The sequence below is a fragment of the Erigeron canadensis genome, chromosome 3 (assembly GCF_010389155.1).
Source record: "Erigeron canadensis isolate Cc75 chromosome 3, C_canadensis_v1, whole genome shotgun sequence".
In the NCBI taxonomy this organism is placed as follows: domain Eukaryota; kingdom Viridiplantae; phylum Streptophyta; class Magnoliopsida; order Asterales; family Asteraceae; genus Erigeron; species Erigeron canadensis.
This window is the reverse complement of record NC_057763.1, coordinates 33,047,314-33,069,341: the sequence shown is the minus strand read 5'-3', so window position 1 is coordinate 33,069,341 and position 22,028 is coordinate 33,047,314. Positions and strand designations below refer to the sequence as shown.

The 22,028-nt window shown below is 32.8% G+C and overlaps 2 protein-coding genes and 1 long non-coding RNA gene across 3 annotated transcripts; 1 reads left to right on the top strand and 2 right to left on the bottom strand.

The window, feature by feature from the left end:
• Nucleotides 1–810: 810 nt before the first annotated feature.
• LOC122591951 lies at nt 811–2,348 on the bottom strand. The gene is made up of 6 exons (XM_043764172.1): nt 2,079–2,348; nt 1,821–1,965; nt 1,680–1,750; nt 1,460–1,579; nt 1,287–1,375; nt 811–1,039 (listed from the first exon to the last, which is right to left on the bottom strand). Exons 1-6 carry the CDS (start codon nt 2,346–2,348, stop codon nt 811–813), a joined length of 924 nt encoding a protein of 307 aa, XP_043620107.1.
• Nucleotides 2,349–2,832: 484 nt separating this feature from the next.
• LOC122590579 lies at nt 2,833–4,456 on the top strand. Its single transcript, XR_006322540.1, has 3 exons — nt 2,833–2,941; nt 3,776–3,816; nt 3,932–4,456. It is a non-coding gene; the product is annotated as an uncharacterized LOC122590579 (long non-coding RNA).
• Nucleotides 4,457–6,948: 2,492 nt separating this feature from the next.
• LOC122591950 (aspartic and glutamic acid-rich protein-like) lies at nt 6,949–8,895 on the bottom strand. The gene has a single exon (XM_043764171.1). It carries the CDS (start codon nt 8,893–8,895, stop codon nt 6,949–6,951), a length of 1,947 nt encoding a protein of 648 aa, XP_043620106.1.
• Nucleotides 8,896–22,028: the final 13,133 nt, after the last annotated feature.

Sequence of the window (22,028 nt, the reverse complement as noted above, 5' to 3'; positions counted from 1 at the left end):
TATAGGAAAAACACAACGTTGCGGAACGCTGGGTATATAAGATGGCAGATAAGATTCTCGAAGGTCTACACGAGGTTGAACTCCCATTAACAAGCCCTTGGGATGGCTTAGATGATTTTTATGAGATGGTTACCAGAGATATGTCTGTCTGTCTACCACGTATTACCATCTATGAGATTCTCGTCGCTATCAGGAGAGGTATAAATTAATTGTACCCATCTCGAATTATGATTTCACATAGATCTTCTTAAAAATAATTGCAGAATCCCAACTTATGGGATAATCACTTAATTGGAAATGGGTTTCAGTATGCAATTTTTTTTGATATATGTTTCAACATGCAATTTCTCATGATGTGTTTCAATATATAAATTCTTATGATATGTGTTTTCATGGAGGATGGAAACTATGTGTTTCAGTATGCAATTTCTTATGATATAGGGGGATGGAAATGGGCTGTTCTTGCTGGTCCTCAGTCCATCTCCATTTCTTCTTTGTATCAAATACAACATCCCTGGCACTCTCCGCCTTGTTTTCTCCCCGGTTGAAAACGGTTACCTTTCATCCCCGGTTCATGCCCTAGATACATGAACTCCTCCGATCGATCTTCAAGCTTTGTCAAATGACCCTTCATTTTCTCATATGCAGTACATCCAAACACCTTTAAAAGCTCCTGGTTAGGCTTCTTCCCCATCCAACCTTCGTATGTTGTTTTATCTTTCATTGCCTTTGTACTTACTCGATCAAGTGGCATGTTGAACCGCTTCATCCTAAAGGGTTTCTGGTACATCCATGGTGTGTGACAACGATCTAGTCATACCCAGGACTGCTCAAATTTCTTCGCTCCACAACACTGTTTTGTTGTGGAGTATAGGGTGTTGTTTTCCTCTTGATGCCATCATGTTTATAGAATCCTATGAATTCATTCGAATTGAACTCGCTCCCTCTATCTGTTCTCAGCATCTTGACCATGAAAGTAGTTTTATTCTCGATTTCAGCTGTAAAGGTCTTGAACTTTGTCAATGCTTCAACCTTTGTCCTGAGCAAACAAATCCACATGTATCTGCTAAAGTCATCTACAATTAGTAGGAAAAATCGATTACCCTCTAATGTGGATGGTGTAATTGGGCCACACAGATCTGCCTGCAGTAGCTCCAGTGGTTTGCTTGCTTCGATTTAGCTTCTGCTAGAAATAGTTGTCGTCTTTGCTTAGCTCCAGTGGTTTGCTTGCTCTCCATTTAGCTTCTGCTGGAAATGGTTGTCGTCTTTGCTTAGCCACTATGTACCCTTCACACACCTGTGTTGTATGCAATATTCCAGGCATTTGCGTCACCAACCCTTTCTTTGTCACATATGGAAGTTGGCGTGTCCCATCCTAGCGTGCCAAATTCATGCTTCAGCGTCCATTTTGGTTGCCAAACATACTGCTTTTGCAACCTTCAATTCAATCTTGTGCAACCTGTTCAACGACCTCTGCATCTTCATGATCATTCTCTCGATCATACATCCTCAAGAACTCATTGTGCATCCATATATCATAGCCTTCCTCTGTCATCTGACCAAGGCTAATGATATAGCTCTTGAGTGCAGGTATAACATAGACATTAGGGAGTCTTAACTGTTCTTTGTCTTTGCAGTTTGCACTCAAACAACATAGTTCCTTTGCCTTTAATGTGGACCTTTGAGCCATCACCAAACCTCACCTTACCTGTAATGCTTTCATCTAATTCTGCAAACAAGTCCTTCATACCTGTCATGTGGTTGCTATCCCCATTATCTAGATACCACTTGTTAAGGACTTAAGGTACCCTTATTCTGACCTTCATACTTCTTAGGAAATAATCTCTTCTCATTGAGCAAAACCATGGTTTGTGCTTCTTCCTCTCGTTCTGTTAACAAGTAACAACAGCTACATTTCCTCTTCATTCCTTTGAGTAGGGTTTGCATCATCAGCCTTATCCTTCCCTGATTTTTGCAATCTGAAACATAATGACCATACTGGTTGCACTTGAAACATTTGATGTGGCTCTTGTCTTTTGTCTTATTGTTATTTCCCGTGTCATGAGATGGATCATTACCCCCATGGCCACCTCTGCCTCTGCCTCTAGACCCACTTCTGCCACCACCTCCTCTGTAAGTATTTGAACTTGATCTCCCTGACCCTCATTATCACCATCTGCATCCTTCTGTCTATTCCTTAGTCTATCTTCAAACGCTTCCAGTCTCCCTATAGCTTCTTCAAACGGCATTTTCTCCATATATACAAACTGCGCTATTGAATTGAACAGTTTTCTGATAAGTTCTTCATCTCCAAGTCTAGCACCCACACTCTTAAACCTGGAAATCATTCCAGATGACTTTCAGATGTATTGGGTAGAGCATGCAGAGATCAAATACCACGTGACTACATGAGTTAAGGAAGAAATGGTATCAAGATGACCGAATTTAGTGGAATTGTGAAATATAGTTGCTATTCATGCATGTGGGATAGTTAGTTGAATGAGACAATGAGTCATGTAGTGGGTTAGTAGTCCGGGTCTAGTGGTAATATTTATATTTAAGCCTTTGTTTGTTTACTATTTAAAAAGTTCTTTGTACTCTTTTTATTTGAGAAGTAATGAAGCAGTAGAAGCTTGTGAAGTTCACTTGTTCATCTTCTCTATATTAGCATATACATATTTAGATATAAAGTGAGTATTGAGGGGACTGTGATATCCAACACGTTTTATTGTAATTAGGAACTCCACAATTTTGTCTGATTTCATATACTAATACTTGGCTTTTATCCCTTTATTGACTTGCAGATATCAGGTTCACAGAGTTTGGGCAGCCCACACTCATTGCGGCTGCAATTCTGGTCACATTCTTGAAGTTTCAACCAGAACAGTACATATCATTCTCAAAACGATTTTTTGAACTTTATCACCAGTACTTTGATGAGGTCAGGACCCGAACTTCTACTATAATTATTGTTCTAATTGTCCAGTCACCACCATTAATCTTTTACGCACACTTTAATTAACAAAACTAGATTTAGCCCCGTGTCAAACACACGGAATATTTACGACATGTTAAAATTATTTATGTAACCAAAAAAATCGTGTAATATCAAATGTAAATATATGAAAAGACAAATTCATGAAGTTAAATGTAAAAGATAAAAGTAAAAGAATCTTATATATATATATATATATATATTCAGATTACAGTTATAACTTTGTATATGTAAAGTTTCTTTATCACAGTTATGCAACTCCCTTAAGAATTGCTATGCGTCTAATTTTGAAATATGCATATCGGATATTATTTTCACAAAAATTTATATGTTAAAAAACTTACATACCACAATCCAGGCGAATAACACAAACTTTTCGTGAGGTCAAACTTGAAAAATTAACATGATTATTGATATTAAATCTAACAGTTACCACAAAGAGTATGTAATGCAATAAAGTTAGAATGAATTGAAGGTCCCTAAACCAGAATAGATCATCATTAGGTGTAACCAAGGGAGCTCCTATGATTAGTTTCTTGAGCTGTAACATACATACTGGACAGATAACTTGAGCTAGTATGATGGAGTACTATTTGGGCGTGTTTTTCTAAGTATCTATACAACACCTTTAATGAATGGAGTTATCAAGTAGATTATTTGATGATAATAATACTTATAAATGAGCAATATAACTATCAGTTCATAATTTGTCCTTATAAAAACATGTGTCTCTAGTAACATATCTGACTTGTTCTAATTATATTTTGCTCACAATTGTAGCGTGAAGTGAAAAGATGCTTCTGATGGTCATTTCATACCAGGTGTGTAATTAGAAATTCCAATAGCTTCTTTTTGTTTTTACAATAAGCACTTTCAACTATTGTTGAAATAGGAGATTATGGCTGAACATAATCATATTCTCATATATACATGCAGAAGAGGTTTTTGCTCGTCCCAGAAAACCAAGACTGGTAAGAGACATACCGGATGGTAGAAGAAGGAAAGGAAAGGAACTAATGTACCCGGAGTTTTCTGTTGGTGACACGAGTGAGAAGTGGGAAAAGTGGGAAGGATATGACATCGGTTACGTGTGTGAGAAGTTTACAGAATTCGATGATGATTGGCTGGAAGTCTGGAACCCCCTGGATTACCCCCTGATTCCCCCTCTTCCCCTGATTCCCCTTGAATAGTTTCATGGAACCACGAGCTCATCCTGTTATAAACTGTGGTGCATACTAGAATCTGAGGCAAAGTAAGTACCTAATCTATGCTCAAAAGAAAAAGTAAGTACCTAATCTGAATAGCCACTACAACAGTAGATCAGTTGCTGCATGATATTGTTAATGATTGTTTGATGATGCAATTGCATGTGATTACGAGATATGCTTTAAAGACATTAGTATATAGCGTTATTGATTAGGAACCGTAGTTGGAATATGTGATCGAGTGTGCTTTTATGATTGTTGCAATCTGTTCATATACTTGAAAGTAGAAAGTATAAAGTGTTACAAGACCCTCTTCAATGTAAAGTTGTATGCACTAAAACACTAATTTTGGTGTTTCAGTGTAAGCCCTTAATGCTACATTTTTACTCCATGGAATATACAATACCCATTTCACTTTTAACAAACAAGTCAACACTTTTAATCCACAGAATATACATCAATCTAGGAGCTTTTGCTTGAACCTTATTTCTAACTTGTAATGTCTATTGCATTATGCACTCCCTGCCGCTTTTGTTGTTTTCGGGCAATCAGGTAAACAGTTTTACTAATTGGTTTATGCTTTTGTTGTTCTGGGGCAATCAGGTAAACGTTTTTTTAATAGGTTTATCTGCAGTGTGTGTGGTATTAGCTTATTTAGAAACCAATAATATGCTTCCCAATGAATTTGGGATGATGTATATAGAAAGCCATCGATGTTAGAACTTAGAACCACCCAACACGAAAATCATGCCTCTATTATCCATGTAGTAATAAATTCACCATTCTATTTTTTCTGCTTTTATATGATGGGTTTTGGCTACTTCATATTACTCTAGGATCCTTTTCACTTTTGCCACATGGGATACATGGGAGGGACTTTTAATGTAAACATTAATCTAGGAACTTTTACTAAAACCTTATAGCTACTTTTATACTAAGTAACTAAATTACTGATAGCGGTAATGAAAATGTTATACAATATCTATATATATATATATAATACTTAATATTTAATAAAAATATCAATTAATACTTTATACTTGATATAAATAGCAAAAGTCATGCTTAAAAGTGTCAATATTTGAAACATTAGTGTTACTACTTGCAAAAATTGGTGCTTATTTCAAGTTTTGGCCAAAAAAAATAAATAAATAAAAACGCTATAACACCGCTATTTTACCACTCTTTGGACCGCTATAACACTAATATCGGTAAAATAGCGCCGCTAATAGCTGGGACCGCTATTTTACCTCAGGTCCGCTATCCGTTATAGCGCCGCTATTAACTACACAACTTTTATAAAGCACTTGCACTCCCAGCCAAGCATTTGTTGTTTAGGAAAATCATATTATATAAGTCCCAAACCTTTTATGTAGAACCGAATAAAGACTAAAATGAGGTTTAAAGTTGTATAGCAAATTAGACTATATAAAGTCGATTAAAATAAAGTAGAAAAGAGTAAAAAGGGTTTATGAACTAGACTTCTTGAATGGTTTAATTGTTTGAAAACATATCTAATCGTAGCTCAAAATTTATAGTATGTATACAAATTTACATGAATACATGATGGCATTTAGTCAATCCCAAAGTTTCATATACTATGTATCTTGCGGTAATTTGTCGACTTGACCCACTTATATAGACGTCGTACAACAACAATATTTACAAGTTGTATACACGATAACTAATATATATATATATATATGCTGTAAAAATGTTGAAATGATATTGAATAGTGAATACGATTACGAATACACACATGGAAATCTTTAAGATGTTACATATTTGGTTGTTTGTGGCTGGTTCAATGGATATGTTAAAAATACACCAGACCAATTTCTTTAAGCTTAAAGGTAAATGTGTTACTCTATGATCAAGAAAAGACAATTTAAATTTGACTAGAAACCGGCACCATGACCGAATCTTTGCAAAGATTATCTATGAGTTGTGATTATGCACACTTCAGCCAATATTGGAATAGTGATCATCACATGATGCAAGATTGATATATTTTATGTTGAAAGTAGAGCTGGCATATCGTGTCCGACACGACACGATAAGACACGAACACGATAGGGTTAAACACGAACATGACACGATAGCTAATCGTGTCAGTTTTTCCAAACACGAACACGACACGATTTTTAACAGGTTACACGATAAGGGACCTGTTAAGAGACTTGTTAAAAGTTACACGATAAAGGACTTGTTAAGGGACCTGATAACGTATCTTATCGTGTCTTAACGTGTCTTATCGTGTCTTATCATGTCTTAACGTGTCCTTAACGTGTCTTTAACGTGTCTTTAACAGGTCTTTAACGTGTCTTTAACATGTTCATATATATACTACTTGTCTTATCATGTCATATCGTGTCTTAACAGGTCCGGACCTGTTAAGACACGAAACACGTTAAAGCCAAACACAAAACACGAAAAAACCAGGTCGTGTCGTGTCGTGCTAACAGGTCCATGTCAGAAATTTCACATGTCCGACACGTTTTGTTTGTAAGATAACAATATAGAAACTTAATTAGTACTTTCTTTATATATAATAATAATTAATATTCATCACTAAAAAAATGTAGCATAAACTACTATTGTAAACTACAATCACTACTTTCATTGAATGATTTTACAATGCAAACACAAAATCAAAGTATGTCCATGAATACGTTTCAATACCAATTATAGAAAACTCACCACACTCCATTAACTTCTTTTTTTTTTTTCGTTTCAGGACCTAATGGCTTAAAAACCTAACCCAGCCATGCCTATACCAAAAGAAGCTCGGCGCGGTGGCTCTAGCTTGTTTTTCCAATAACAAGTGTCTGGTCTTAGTTTAGCCGCCGCGGTTCTCATTGGCTCGGATTTGCATCTAGTAAGAACCAACGGCTCGTACCCTATTGTGTTTACCAACTTCTGCTCCAACAATGTGGCCATCGACAATGGCGCCGGGAATGAGCATGAGGACCGAGCCGGTTGGTGCAGCCCTGACTCATATTGAACCGTACTCATTCTCAAAACATGACTGTTTTGCTCATGAGTAGTAACATGATCACTAGTGGTTGAAGAACCATTGACCTTTGATTCATCTTGACTCTCAATTGATTTGGCTAACGGCTGTGGTGGCTTCTTCCTACTTGAGTTAGGACGAACGAAGTCTCGACTACATACCCACGTCTCCTTTGATACTTCCATTGATAACTTGGGCTCATACATCATTAACAACAAACACTCAGGCAATGCTTTGCTAGTGTTACCTGTTTCCTCATTTTCTTCCTCTAGAATTTCATTATCTACTTTATCCAACTCCATTACAATCTCTTCTTGTGTTTCATTATCACAATTATCTTTAGATTCTGTTACCATATCTTCAAAAAGTTTGACTTTTTCAATATTTGACTCCCCTGTTTCAATTTCTTGAACACATTCTTCTCTAAATAATTCCTTTAAAGCATCTTCCATATCAAAATCATCATCATCATCTTCATCTTCTTCCTTTTTAAAATCTTGCTCTTGATCTCCATTTTCTTCAAATAAACACTCAAGATAAAAACTTTCTTCATTAATTTCTATGCTTTCTTTTTTATCATCATATTCTTCTTGAACAGTTTGTTTCACCTCCATTTCCAATTCCATTTCAATTTTTGCTTCTTCAAAATTACATTTTTCCACATTTTCTTCTTGAACACTTTGTTTTATATCAGCAACAACAATACCCATTCCTGTCAAAGGCGCAATAAGATAACTTTGTTTCATATTCATTTCCACTATATCTCGACTAACTTCATGATATTGCAAATCATCTTCTTGGTCATTAGCCATATCTATTTCATCTTCTTCATCATGACCAAATTCTTCATCTTGATCATCCATCATTGGTTCCCAAAATCTATTAGCAAGAGCTTCCATCTTCATAGGATCAGATCCGCACCTCATTAACAACAAAGCATTCTTAGGTGGCACACAAATACTCACTCTCCCTTCCTCATCATCTCTACTTCCCATTATCACACTTTCATTCACTATCTCCAAATCTTGAAACACATGTCTTCTTCTTCTTACATTCTCACCATCATCATTTCCAACCATAATTTCTATCTCTTTTTCAACACCAGTTTTATCTCCATCTTGCAAAGTCACTAACCACCTTGCAAGAACTGCGCCACAAGTATTTCCATCATCATTTTTTTCTTGTTTCTGCATTGTTGTTGATGAACATGAACTTCTGCATGGAAACAAACAACTCACTTCTGACCCAAATGTCCTCAAAGCTTCACATATTGTCAATGGAATATGAACCCATTTTTGATTATTATTATTATTACTACCATTATTAGTACTATTATTTCTTTGGAGATTTTCAAACTTTCTGAAACTTCCTTCTATTCCATTAATGGTTTTTCTTCTAGATAAACTTCTGAAATTTTTAGTATGTTTTTTCTTGGACTTGACCCGAACCTGACCAATGCAGGTTACTTTAGGGGAAGATGGTTCCGGGTTATCGAACCCGGAGCCTCTTTTCTTATTGCCAGTCCCTGTAGGAAACAATATTGCTGGTGATGCACCACCTTTAATGCTGCGGCTGGGTTTTAGTCTACGACGACTTAGTGAAGTTGTGAGGGTGGTGGGTAGTTGTTCTCGACCAGAACCGGGCCGGCCCGGACTGAGAATTGACCTTGAAGTGATCTTCATGAGGATTAGTAATTTAGTATGTGAAGAGTTTGGTGGGGGTGGGGGTGTACTAAAAGGACTGTTATTGCATTATGTTTTGTTATCATGAAAATTGAAAGAGTGTGTAATACATATTGAATATATATATGAATGAATGGATGAAGGTAGTTATTAACTTATTATTGCTGTGTTGTTGGGCCTGAATGTATAAAGATAGATAGATAGATGACTGCAAATTAAGGGAAGCAAACATTGGGGTGGGTCAAGTTGGGATACCAATCTAAATGCTTCCTTTGGTCTTGGGGTGTCCACCCAAAATAAACTTAAAACATTTTTTTTTTTTTAACTTTTTCTTATACAAGATGATATCATGATATAGCAGCTATACCTACATCTATACTAGTATGGTAGCCAACTAGCCATTGTTTGTTTGTATTGTTAAATGAATATTAAATGTGCCTTGCTGTGTAGAAATAGAGTCGTCTTAATTGAGAGGTGAGTCCTCGTCTCAATTATCCCTGGAGTTGTCTCAGTTGAGAAGCGAATATAAGAGTAAATAAAATCATCTCAATTGATGTATGGGTTGCCTCAATTACCTCCTGAAGTCGGCCCAATCGAGAAGTGTAAGTAACAGCCCGAAATGTGACTTGATTATAAAAGTTTTGTATTTAGTTTGAAAAAAACGGTAAGATGTGTGACAATCTACAAGTTCAAGAAGAGGATTTGTTACATGTTTAAAGTTTAGATGAACATCAACAATAAAGAATTATAAGCTAAATAACATTTGGGTTGTGAAATAATATGTAAATTTATTGTAATTTATTAACATTATGAAATGAGAATACAAGACCCAGTACTATATTGTTTAGCACCACCAAAATGACATTTGTAGGTTATTGAAATTCGCATTGCAAACTCGACTTTGTCTACCAACTTTAGTAAAGTTATCGTTTAACTAAAATGAAACGTTCAAGTATCAACCAAATGCATGTGGATCCTATATGATATTAGTTTTGTTTTAATTTGATTATTATTAAATTTCTAAACTCTTGTTCTATGGATTAATCGAATATTTGAAATTGCAAAGTAGTTATATCAACAAAGAAAGAAAAAATTAACATATTCTCTAAGCAATAATCCATATATTTTAGATATGCAAGTAATATTTGTAAATTACTATTATTATATTTTTAACTTCTAGGCGATTATATTTTTTTTGAAAGGTGAATTTTGTTGTAAATTTCATGTTGTGATTCGACAGCAGAAGATCTAGCATACTTTGTTTTAACCGGGTCTGTGCTATAGAACTCCCTCGAAGTAGAAATGCTTATTTTAAATACCCGATGGGAGGAAAATCCCCTATTAATCCGCCCGAAGGCACGACGATTAATAAGGGTAAACCCTGCCCCCTCAGACTTGAACCTGGGTATACCCAAGCCAAGCCTCATAAAGTGACTTAATTTCTATGTCTTTTCCAAAATTTGAACACAAGACCTCATACAAGGGGATGGTCTTTCAACCATTGAGCTAAAACTCGAGGACTGGCGAGTAAATACAAGATACTATATTTGTAGAGACTAGAGAGACTGTTAGGTAGTAACCGTTGCAGTGCAGTGGTTGGACATAAGACAATAGTCTTTTTGTGATGGGTGAGGTCTCAGGATCAAACCTTGAAAGGACAGAGTTTTATCCCTAATTAGTGTCGTGATTTTGAACGGCTAGTTAGGGAAGTTTTTCCTCTTATCAGGTATTGGAAGTTGAGAAGATATGTAAAACTAGCTTAAATTAGAGTTTTTACTGCGATGATTAATTCACACCTTTAAAAAAAAAAAAATAGTAACCGTTGTGGTAGCTAGGTGACAAAATAGGATGGCATTTTCGTTATTACGCATGAAATTAAGGGGTAACGAAACTCAATGCGCGGAATCACATGGGGCAGTTTGGAAACAAAAGCAGAAAGAATCCAACGTGACTAACAGAATGATAGGGTAGACCCACTTACCCCACTCTCCTAAGTCGCGAGTGTCCTCCTTTTCCCGAATGGGAGCTTATCCTTAGTTTTGAAGATTCATTGTTTTTACATATAAATTTTCTTTATATTTTTTTAGTCTTATTTAATTTATTTTATCACACGACTATATATTTAGAAGGACGAGGGCTTAAAACCCGTCCGTTAGACGGCGGGAATGAAGAGAAGTTATTTTTATGATTGAATTGGTTGGTTTATAGAAGAGTTAATTAATACCGAGTAGATGTTTAGTTTGTCTACTAAACAGGAGCTGATATAAAAACAAAGGTTCACTTTGCTTTCTTGCAACTTCTGCTACCTTTCCCATTGATGAGGTTATTTTTTTAAGACTGAGATGTTGTAGAAATCGCAAGGTCATAGTGGGAAAAGTTTTGGTGCGTGCTAGTTATAGACTCCATCAAATACACAAATATTATGATATACACATGAAAGCATTTCAAATACTGTCATGATCATCAATTCTCACTAATAAGCTATTTTATATAATCAACACCCCACTCACATTCCTTCAAACAACACCTCTATTAATAACTTTCAACTAATTAAAAATATAATATGCACACATATTATGATATATTTGTTAATAAATAAAATATAAAATAAAAGGACCTATTGAATTCCAAAAAGAAATAGATCTATAACAATATATATATATATATATATATATATATTTATATATAGATATAGATAAAGATGTATGTTAACCGAACCCGACCCGATACCTATTGGGTACCTTATTGTCGACCCAGTCAGGGGTAAAATAATGCCACAAAACCTGAAACCCGACCCGATAATAGTAGCTATTTTTCAAAAATAGTTATCAAAATTTGTTTGATTTGAAAAATAATACTACATGCTCTTGATATTTTGAGAAATGAATGTTCAAGTTATGCAATATAGATAAAAAGTGGAACTTGTATTTACAAAAGTGAATTTATAGATTTAAAACTAATTACTTATAAGTATATAGATATAAGTATTGATGTCGAGTCGGGTCAGGGTAAACATGCCCCACTTCTTACCCCGAACGGGTTTAGGTTTCCCCGTCGGGTCGGGGTTTTTTTGCCATCCCTATTTAGAAATAAAGATTAATACTATATTTACACATAGATAAGATACACATGCATGCTAATATGATATAACTTTAGAAATAAAGATTAATACTCTTGATTTTTTAAGACAGCTTTTGCAAGTTATTAACTTTCATACACACATATTTGACTTTTAAAATTTAGGAAGAAAGATTAATATTCTTGGTTTTTCAAAACAACTTTTGCAAGTCATTAATATTTCTTACACACATAATTATCATTTTGCATTCCAAGAACTAATTAACTTTTTTGTACACATACATAATAGTCTTTTTAAATTCATTTAACACATAACTATCATTAAGTATTCTCATAATCAACTTTAACATTAATCATAATTATTATGAAGAGAGAAGTTGAAGTTTTAAAATTAATTTCAAAACTCAACTTTTATATTATATATATAGATATATATAGATATAGATTTTTAAAGTAGCTATCCAATACAATACGTTTTGTGGATGTTAATAAAAATTTATAGAAAGAAAATTATTGATAAATAAAAGACCACTTTAGTATGAAACATCATGTTGTATACAGTACATGAAATATTTTAATTTTCATTAATATTTTAATTCTCAAAAAAATTCAGTTTATATAAAGTTTGATACAAAGTATTACACGAGCGAATGAAAAACTAAATAAATAAAGCAAAAGGAAAACTATTCTTTGAATAAAAATAATTACGATAACTCCATTTAGATTTATTTATATATATATTTTTTTATATAATAAACCATTATCCTAAAACATGAAAGGAAATTAAGTATGTGATTTAGCGTATCTAGTTGGGTTACAATTTATTTAACTCAAAACTTCACGGGACCATCTGCCACTAGTCTTTTGTCGGAGTGATTTATTGCACAAAAACGTATGAAATGTAACTTGAAAAAAGAAAAAAACTCATATTATTATCAAAAAATTTCTTTATTTTAATGTAATTATCCTTTTACTATATCAATATACTAATAATAATTCCGGACTAAGGATGACTAGAACTAGCTTATGCCCCTGAGCGTGACCCCGAGCAATATAGAGCCCACAACATAAGCTTATCGGATATTATAACTGAAATAGTTAATAAAATCCGAAACCAAGGAATGCAATATACGAAAACCCGATTTTTCTTTTAATTTTTTAGTACAATGTCTCACTATATAGTTTTTTTTAGTACAATGTATCACTAGCTGTATTTGATTTACGAGTAATAAATATATAGAAAGGGCTTAACCATTGTGCATAGAATAGCATTTAACTCGATAACTGAGGCACTGCAAATTTTGACTTTGACCAAAGTTGAAGACAATGACAAATAGGTAAACGTAAAAGCCATCAAAAGCACCATAAAGCTTCCTCTCTAACGTACCCTTTTGTTTGTACTTCCACCCGTTGTGTTCTCCTTTTTCATTTCTTTTTGCTTTGTTAGTCATAACACGTATACCTATACCTATACCTATACAACAACAATCAATCATTTTCCTATATAGTTTAGAGGAAGTTTATGATTGCGTTTTAAATTTATTATCTAATTAATGTATTTGTATAATGTAAATAATAAAAAAATATTTTTAGCAAAATAAGAGATTATCTGTGTTTTATTAGAGTAAAAACTGTGTTTTGAAAAAGCATATAGCAACATGCTTTTTTAAAATGCGGTTTTTAAACGCATAATCTGTTTTTTAAACACAAATACAAACACCCCCTTAATCAATAAATTTGTATGATACAAACTTACAAAGCATAAGATGTTGTTTTAATGACCGTTAACATTTGTAAAAAGGATAAAAGTATGATATGAGGGAAAAATATTCATATTATATCATACTAAATTAAATAAGTAAATAAAAGTGAAGTAGAAAGCCTGGATCACCCCTTAAGTCCCCTAAATAGCCGCTCAGTAATTAAGGAACCGTAGACAGTTAAGTGAAATTCAATCCACAAAATAATTTGATTGAAGACTATAATTAATAAGTTAAACCGTTTATAAAACTTGTGCTCACAAATGACATGGTTAGTGACTATAATGAAAAAAATAATATATAAAATCATTGTCTTTCTGTATTTAAAAATTAATCATTCATCATATCATATGTCAACATTAGATTTTTACTTTTAGAAATTGCATTATGTCCAAATGGGTAATACTTAATTACATCCAAATAGTTTTAAAGTTCATTCTAGATAAATTCATTGACAACAAACCTCCCACAAAAATGTTTACACCTTTAAATTTGACTATGGGTGATGGGGAGGGACTGTGGTGAACCCCCGATTTGGATGGTGTTAGTGATATGTAAGGGAGATCTCTAGCATTAAATTGGATTATATCAAAATATATATTTTGTATCATTAACAAGTGGATACACGTTTTATTACTAAAATGAACTTACATAGATAATGGCTATTAACATTAAACTCTTACGAGTCATAATTCGATTTTTACGAGTCGAGTTGATTTACACCCAAAACAAGATAACTCATTGGGTGACTTTTTTTTCTCTTATTCTTATGAGTTGTGGTGTGAATCTGCAACGAGCTGAGTCAACGGGAGTTGCAAACTTATGATTGTTGTAGTTTGGTATAGTCATATATGTATTTTGTATGTTATATATGTATTTTTGATACTTTTAGTATAAATTTGAAGATAAATTGTAAATTTTTTGACTCAAAAGTATTGAATACGTAACATTTTGGTAATGTATTAAGATAATCGACTTATATTTTGTTTATAAATACGTCACATATAATCATACAATATTATGTAGTATAGAAAAATGTTCTGACTCTTACGGGTCGAGTCCTGAGTCAAAAACCAGATTTAAAGTCAAGTCAAAAGTTAAGAGTCGACAACCATGTTATTAATGACAACTTTGATTAGTGATAATTAGTCATAGTTTTTTAGCATATATACAATAATGGAACTTTGATATTATACGGTAGTACATAAATAAGAGCTGGCTTAACCTTTTTGATGGCCTTAAACGAAACCATATTTGGGGGCCTTTTTCAAGTCTATACAAAAAGCTCTTATCTTCTATTCAGACTCAAAGTCTTTTTCATTTTTGAATGAAACGAATCACAAAATCCGTAGAAAACTTTAGAGTGTAAAAATAAAAAAGAAATATTGATTCGTAGGAATGGTGAACCACCTAAATCAGCCGCACTTGGAACTTCGAATTATACAGATTCTTAGTCTTCGAAATTGTGAACCACAAAAACTATAAAGTTGGACTAATTGCGCTAAGTTGGGCTTGAAATTGTGAACCACAGATTGAGATTTTCATTTTGACTTAGGGTCGTGGTGTATGCTTTTCCAATTCTATAGGGTTGTGAGTTTTTATTTTATACGCTTTCTTTATATATTTACAGCAATTATTCATTTACTATTGTGGTAACAAGACTTTATATTGTTTGATCTAAAAAGTGAAAGCCTAAAAATTAAAAAAATTGGAAACCTTAAAAAAATGGAGACCTAAAGTTATAGCTTGTCCCATTAAAACTATTGAGCCGGCAGTTACTACATATACAAATGAAACGTTGAAAGAAGTACGCGTGGGATAGTAAACTACATGGCTGATGAAGATAATTGTAATAGTGATATTATTACTTTGACTATTATCATAATTTTTTGGATTATCATTTTATGTAGACGGAGATTATCATTTAGGATATGCAAACTACATATGAACCAATGATTTCACATATTTTGGGTCTTTCATGAAGCTCTCAAAGTTATGAAAATCCCAAAAGTACTTTTCCCGGGGAATCGGGGAAGTATATTATGTGTTTTTTGTGAGTACTTCCCATTCCATGGTTGAGTATCAGCTTTACATGTTGGGGGTCTTGATTTCAAGACATGAGAATGACAATTATAGGGATTTCACAAATAAAGTCTCCCAGTGAAGCATGTTTGAGTCATGTCGAGAGGACAGGGTTTTTCCCCAATTAAATGTCATGCCTTCAGACGGTTTAGTTGGAAGTTTTTCTTCCTACTAGGTATTGATAATGAGGGGAACGTAAACCGGATCCCCTGTTGCGAGCAAATGATTCACGCCTTAAAAAAAAAGTGTTTCTTGCGAATTTTGTAATTGCATCGATCAATTTGCCAAGAGTTCATCAACTGTGAATATATGGTCTACCTAGCATGCGAAGAAACCTCTACATTGAATAGGCATTATATTTTCAATAATATGTTCCCGTATTTCCTTTCATTTTTTCCAAATTATAAAGTTAATACCTTAGTTGTGTTTTTTTAATGTGTAATAAACTTAAAGCATACAAGAAAACTATTTACTAGTATTGTTTAAATGCTCAAAATATGCATATTTCGAAAAGATTTAGATGGGGGAAACATTCTGTTACGATTCAAACACAAATAACAAACTTATTTGATTTAACTTCTTATTTATCAAAAATTTGGCATGACTCATTCGTAAAGTCAACTAACAAACTTGTTGACTTTTTCTTTTTATTTAAAAGACTTGAAAACAATTCAACTCGACCGTTTTTCAGACTAATATTTACCTTCAACCTACCAAACTTAATTAAACTAAAAATTTACATGCCAAAATATCATTTGACTAATCATATAAACTAGTCAAATGATCACCACCAAGACAATTACAAACTATCACTTTACCATTTGACCAAAAGATTACCAAACTAAAATTTGACCAAATCACAACTCAAAGGACAACATATTTGAAACGTTTGATCAAGAGCTTGACTAGCAAAAATGATTATCTACCATCAAATAAGTACTACCTTCACTTCAAATGCTCTAGCTAATTAATCGAACTTGGCTTTGAACTTTGGTCCGCTTGAACCTATGAAAATATAAACAACTAAAAAGATAAGCAATTTTGCTTAGTGAATACAAAATATAATAATGCAAGTTATCATCTTATCAATTATCTTGGGCTAGCACAATCATAACAACTCAACATATAACTTGAACTACTTGTACTAGCCAACTAACAAGCATATGGATCCATAGCTACTAATTAACTCTACCTTCAAGAATTAAACAAAAAATCAACTCTTGTAGTCATAACTTTAACTACCTACAAGAATGGACAACGCTAACTCTTGTAGTCTAACTACCTACAAAAATGGAAAACACCAACTCTTGTAGTATAACCACCTACAAGAATGGACAAACGCCAATTGTTGTAGTCATACTCTAACTACCTACAAGAAATAAACAAACGCCAATTCTTTTAGTCTTCTCTACAAACATAAAAATACTTTGTACTCACAAAATTTTTAATTATACATAATAAAACTTTAACATCCTATTACTTAACAATCTTTCTTTGTTATCTTAAAATCTCAAATTGAGTTTCAACCCTAGTTAGCAAAACAACAACAATAAAAATATTATGAATAATAATAATATATTATTATCATAAATCTTAAAATCTCAATTGCTAAAATGATGATGATAATATTATTATCATAAATCTTCATCTAATTTCATACGGAGTAATATTATTAGCAATACAACTTTAATAAATAACAATAACAATTAAAATATTATCTTCTTTGAATTATTAGAATTCACTACTCCCAAACATGAAATCTCCAAATCCCTCTTGATAAACCCTAAGAATAACTATCCCATATTGAACTTGATATAAAGATTTATTGTTATACTCACTTAAAGTTTAATTATAATATGATAAAAATTAATTGTGGATGAAGTATTAAATGGAATCAATCTGTTGCTCGTTCTTTTCTTCCTTTGACGGCTGCAATACCCACGACAGGCATATACTTATATACATATATAGTAATTTACATGAAGTCTCTAGTATATTTAGTTATGTTTTTAAATAATTAGGGGTATTTTATACTACTAGTTACACTTTAACCCTATATTTTATATAACTTTCATTTAGGTACTATAACATCTTACTAAGAAAATGTCTCGTTTATCATTACTAACTATAAAATATAATATTTTAGATAAAATATTAACGTTTAAAAATCAGAATGCTACACATTTGAACTACACTATGGGGTTGGAATAGTTAGTATTTAGGAGAAAAAGATGTTACTAAGTTGATATTAATTATTACAAAAACAATAAGCCAATGATTATTTTTAATACTTAGATTCGTTGCTTAGTAAAACAAAAATAAAATAAAAATCCATTTTTGTATATACTAAAAAAAAATTGACCTAATAGTTTATTAACCAATCACAGCTTTCAATTTTATTAAATTGAAAATTGATGATATCATAATTATAATTAAAAAATTAAAATCTACAATTTACGGATATATATATCTTTACAATTGAAATTGATATATATCTAATTGAAGATTATACAGTTATACGTATCAATCCAATTATAATTGTACACTTAAGCCCAACAGGCCTAGGCCCAAACACCCAACTATTGCACAAATTAGCAAACTGGATATATACAATACAGGTACGTAAAGTTTATAATTAATTAAGTAAATAACAATAAATTAAAATCAATAAATTATAGTTATCTCCTACAATTCCTCCTACCAACCATCGATTAAGAGCTTCTTATATCCATATCCATATCATGGACTATTGCTTCAGGTACAAATTCAGATCCGATTTTTACCATGGTTATCATTGTCATTAGTTTAGGATTCTAATAAAACTATAAAACAAAGATCACATCAAATATGAACTTGCGCGCACAGATTTGGATACTGGAATACGAGAACTTGGACTCATGTTTGCTTAATATTCTTCATCATTAACATGGTCTAATAATAAGAAAAAAGGTTTCTTTATGAGTAACTTTTTCCCAATGTGAATGTCACATGTTAGAACGGTATCCATTGCTACTGATGAAGCTCAAGCTGCACCAGTGTCAACTGTCAAGGGCAAAGCCTGTAACACAGCCACCACCGACTCACTGAGGCAAAGTTATAGCCATGAGTTTATTTCTTTTTAAAACTTTTAATCAACTTTTTGCGTTTAGATATACTAAAAACCTGTTTTTAGTATATTTGAGTTTTGGATATATAGTAACCTTTAATTTGGAAAGTTTTATTTCTTGCTCTACTATATCAGGCTGTTGGGATCTTAAAGAATTGATGGCAGTATATGCAACTCATGAGACCTCACCATAAAGGGTTTATCAATGCAAGTGTTAAAAAAATTGTGTATGACATTAAGCGATAAACAAAAGTGTCATGAGTAAGGAAAATATCAAAGCTAATAAATAGTTTCTTCTTCTATATAGTACGAATGGATATCTTTTATCAGTTGTTCACCCTATACTTATAAACGAAGAAGTAATTTACATATATATAGCAGATTTGACAAAAACAAACCCAGGGAACGGATCGTCATTATATGTAGTCTCAATCACTTATTAAGCAACAAACGACATTTGATAGGCCCGCAACTCTCATGGATAGTCCACCAAAAATCTGATCAGCCCAAATACAGAGGATCACAGTTGGGTCAATTTGATCAGATGGAAACCTGACACTTAAAGTCACTTATAACTGTTATTATTTGTGTTATTCTACCCACGTCTAGTCATGCATATTTTATTATTCTTGTTTGTTTTTTATTTATTTTAATTAGTCTATGAAGACTTAGTCAGGTAGTTATTTTAATTCTACAAGTGTAGGCTTTAGTGGGGGGAGCAGTTATCTTTTCTTTGGTGTTATGTAAACCAAAACGGCAATGAAAGGGAGGAGTTTTTTTGTTGTCAATTTTATTTCTGCATCAATTTTCATTGCTATCTTAATTTTTGGCAAAATTAAGAGGTGATCTTTGAAAGCTAGTTATTGATAAATTGTGGTGAATCTGTAGCAATTGTATCAATCTAGTAACTGCCCAACGAAGAAGTCAAGGGGTGTGGCTGTAACTTGACATAATCGTTGTCTGTTCGGGTTCATTTTTTCGGGTATATACGTTCCTGGCTATCATCTGGTATCAGAGTCAGGTTACCTGAAGTATGAGTGAAATGAAGAAAGCGATTGCTATAGGTATGACTTCATAGACTAATTAAAATAAATAAAAAACAAACAAGAATAATAAAATATGCAAGAGTAGACGTGGGTAGAATAACACAAATAATAACAGCTATAAGTGACTTCAAGTGTTAGCTTTCCATCTGATCAAATTGACCCAACTGTGATCCTCTGTATTTGGGCTGATCAGATTTGTGGTTGGACTATCCATGAGAGCTGCGGGCCTATCAACATTCCTGGTATAGAATGCAGTAGACGTGGCCATCCAATTAACAACTTTACACCACAACACCGGAAAAAAGGCTATCACAGCCAAAAAACATAACGTCATGCAATGTAACGAGATTGAGGATAATAAGATTAGGAAAGTATGTGATTGAAGCGGAAATGATATTTGGCAACAACATTGGGTACAAAACTTACATCCTAAGAATGAAGCTAATACCGTCAGATAAAAGAATCCCGTTCAGGTTTCATAGAAGTGAAAAATCGTTGGTTTGTATTTATAACGTCCAGTTGTCACACACGATCAGTTGTATGTTGCGATCTCTCGAGTTAAGTTGGAAAGGGTCTCAAGGTGCTGATATGCGGCAAAATGGGAAGGGAGAAAATACTACAACGAATGTTGTGTACAAAGACGTGTTGCAAAAAATGAAGGAAGATACATGCTTCTAATGTTCAAATTTGCATGGCTTTATTTTCATTTTCGTTCTTAACATCTTCCAACATTGTTTTTTTTGCTACTTTTCTTTTAATTTAATAAGATTTTTTAGCTTGCATATACTTTTACTTTGATAATAATCTAATCTTTATAACAAAGTAAACCCGTGTATTTGACACGGGTATAAAATCTAGTTGTTAGTCTATAGCTTAAACTTTTAATAATCTAAAATCACTTACACCGCAAGAATAATAGTTTATCTCCTTTAAGAATAAGAATATTCGAACATTATATTCAAACATAGTCAGATGTTAGAAACCGTAAATCCCTCAGATCCATTGTGGCGTGACCCAGGGATGGCTCTTGCCCCCATTCCAATTTTGGTACAATGTAATTTTTTAGAGATATATTTGTAATTTTGTTCCTAAATAATAATAATAAACAGAAAATACATTATACATACAAATGTCATTATCGTTGCCATAAGCCTCTTCTTTGAAAGTATGTTACTTATGTTGGAAACATTAGTTTTGACATAAAATTTTCTATTGGTAAAGTAAAAATCTCCAGTTATTTTGATTTTTAACGAAGTTGGAAAAGAGAAGTTGTATAAAGTGTTTTATTTGTTTGGGTAATTGTATCATACATTGATAAATAGTATTGTTGTATGTGAAAATGTTATTTTATTTTTCAAGTTATTATATAATAGTAATCATAATAGTCAGGTCAAAATTTATGTAGATGCTAAATTGTAAATCATTGATTTTGATGTACTTATTTATGTTGTTTAATATAACGTAACTCCTCTGTTATCACATGCTCTAAAATTGCAAAGACCAATGTTTAAGTTAAAGATAGATGTTCTCATAACTGGTACTCAGACGAAATTATTTTAAGGGTCCATTTTTTCTAATTCTCCGGTGAAAGTTAATTTTTGTTTAAAATTTTTTTTTCACTTAAAGATGACTCTTATAAATATAATAAAAGACTTTTAAATTTACCCCCTCACAAAAAAAATTCTGGCTCCGTTCCTGACGTGACCGTCTCTGACCCTTTTTAATCATAAGTAGATGGTTCATCCATGTGTTGTTGCGCGTGTTTGCTTTTGTTAATAACTAGAATGTTATCCGCGTAATGTGTGGTGTAATGACAACGATAGTGGTGACCGTGTCGTTTGCCTCCTATCATTGTTTTGTCCATCAAAGATTTTATCTTCTTACATAAGTCAATAATTGGATCAAAGGTTAGAAATAATATAGTGTCAGGCGGTTATTTTAACATTGTGTTGGATAGTTTGGAAGACTCACAATGATATTGCGTTCGATCATAAGAATGAGCAATTGCTTGCATAATGGTTGAAGTCAAATCTTTTGGTTATCTTTGAGTAAAACATTGTA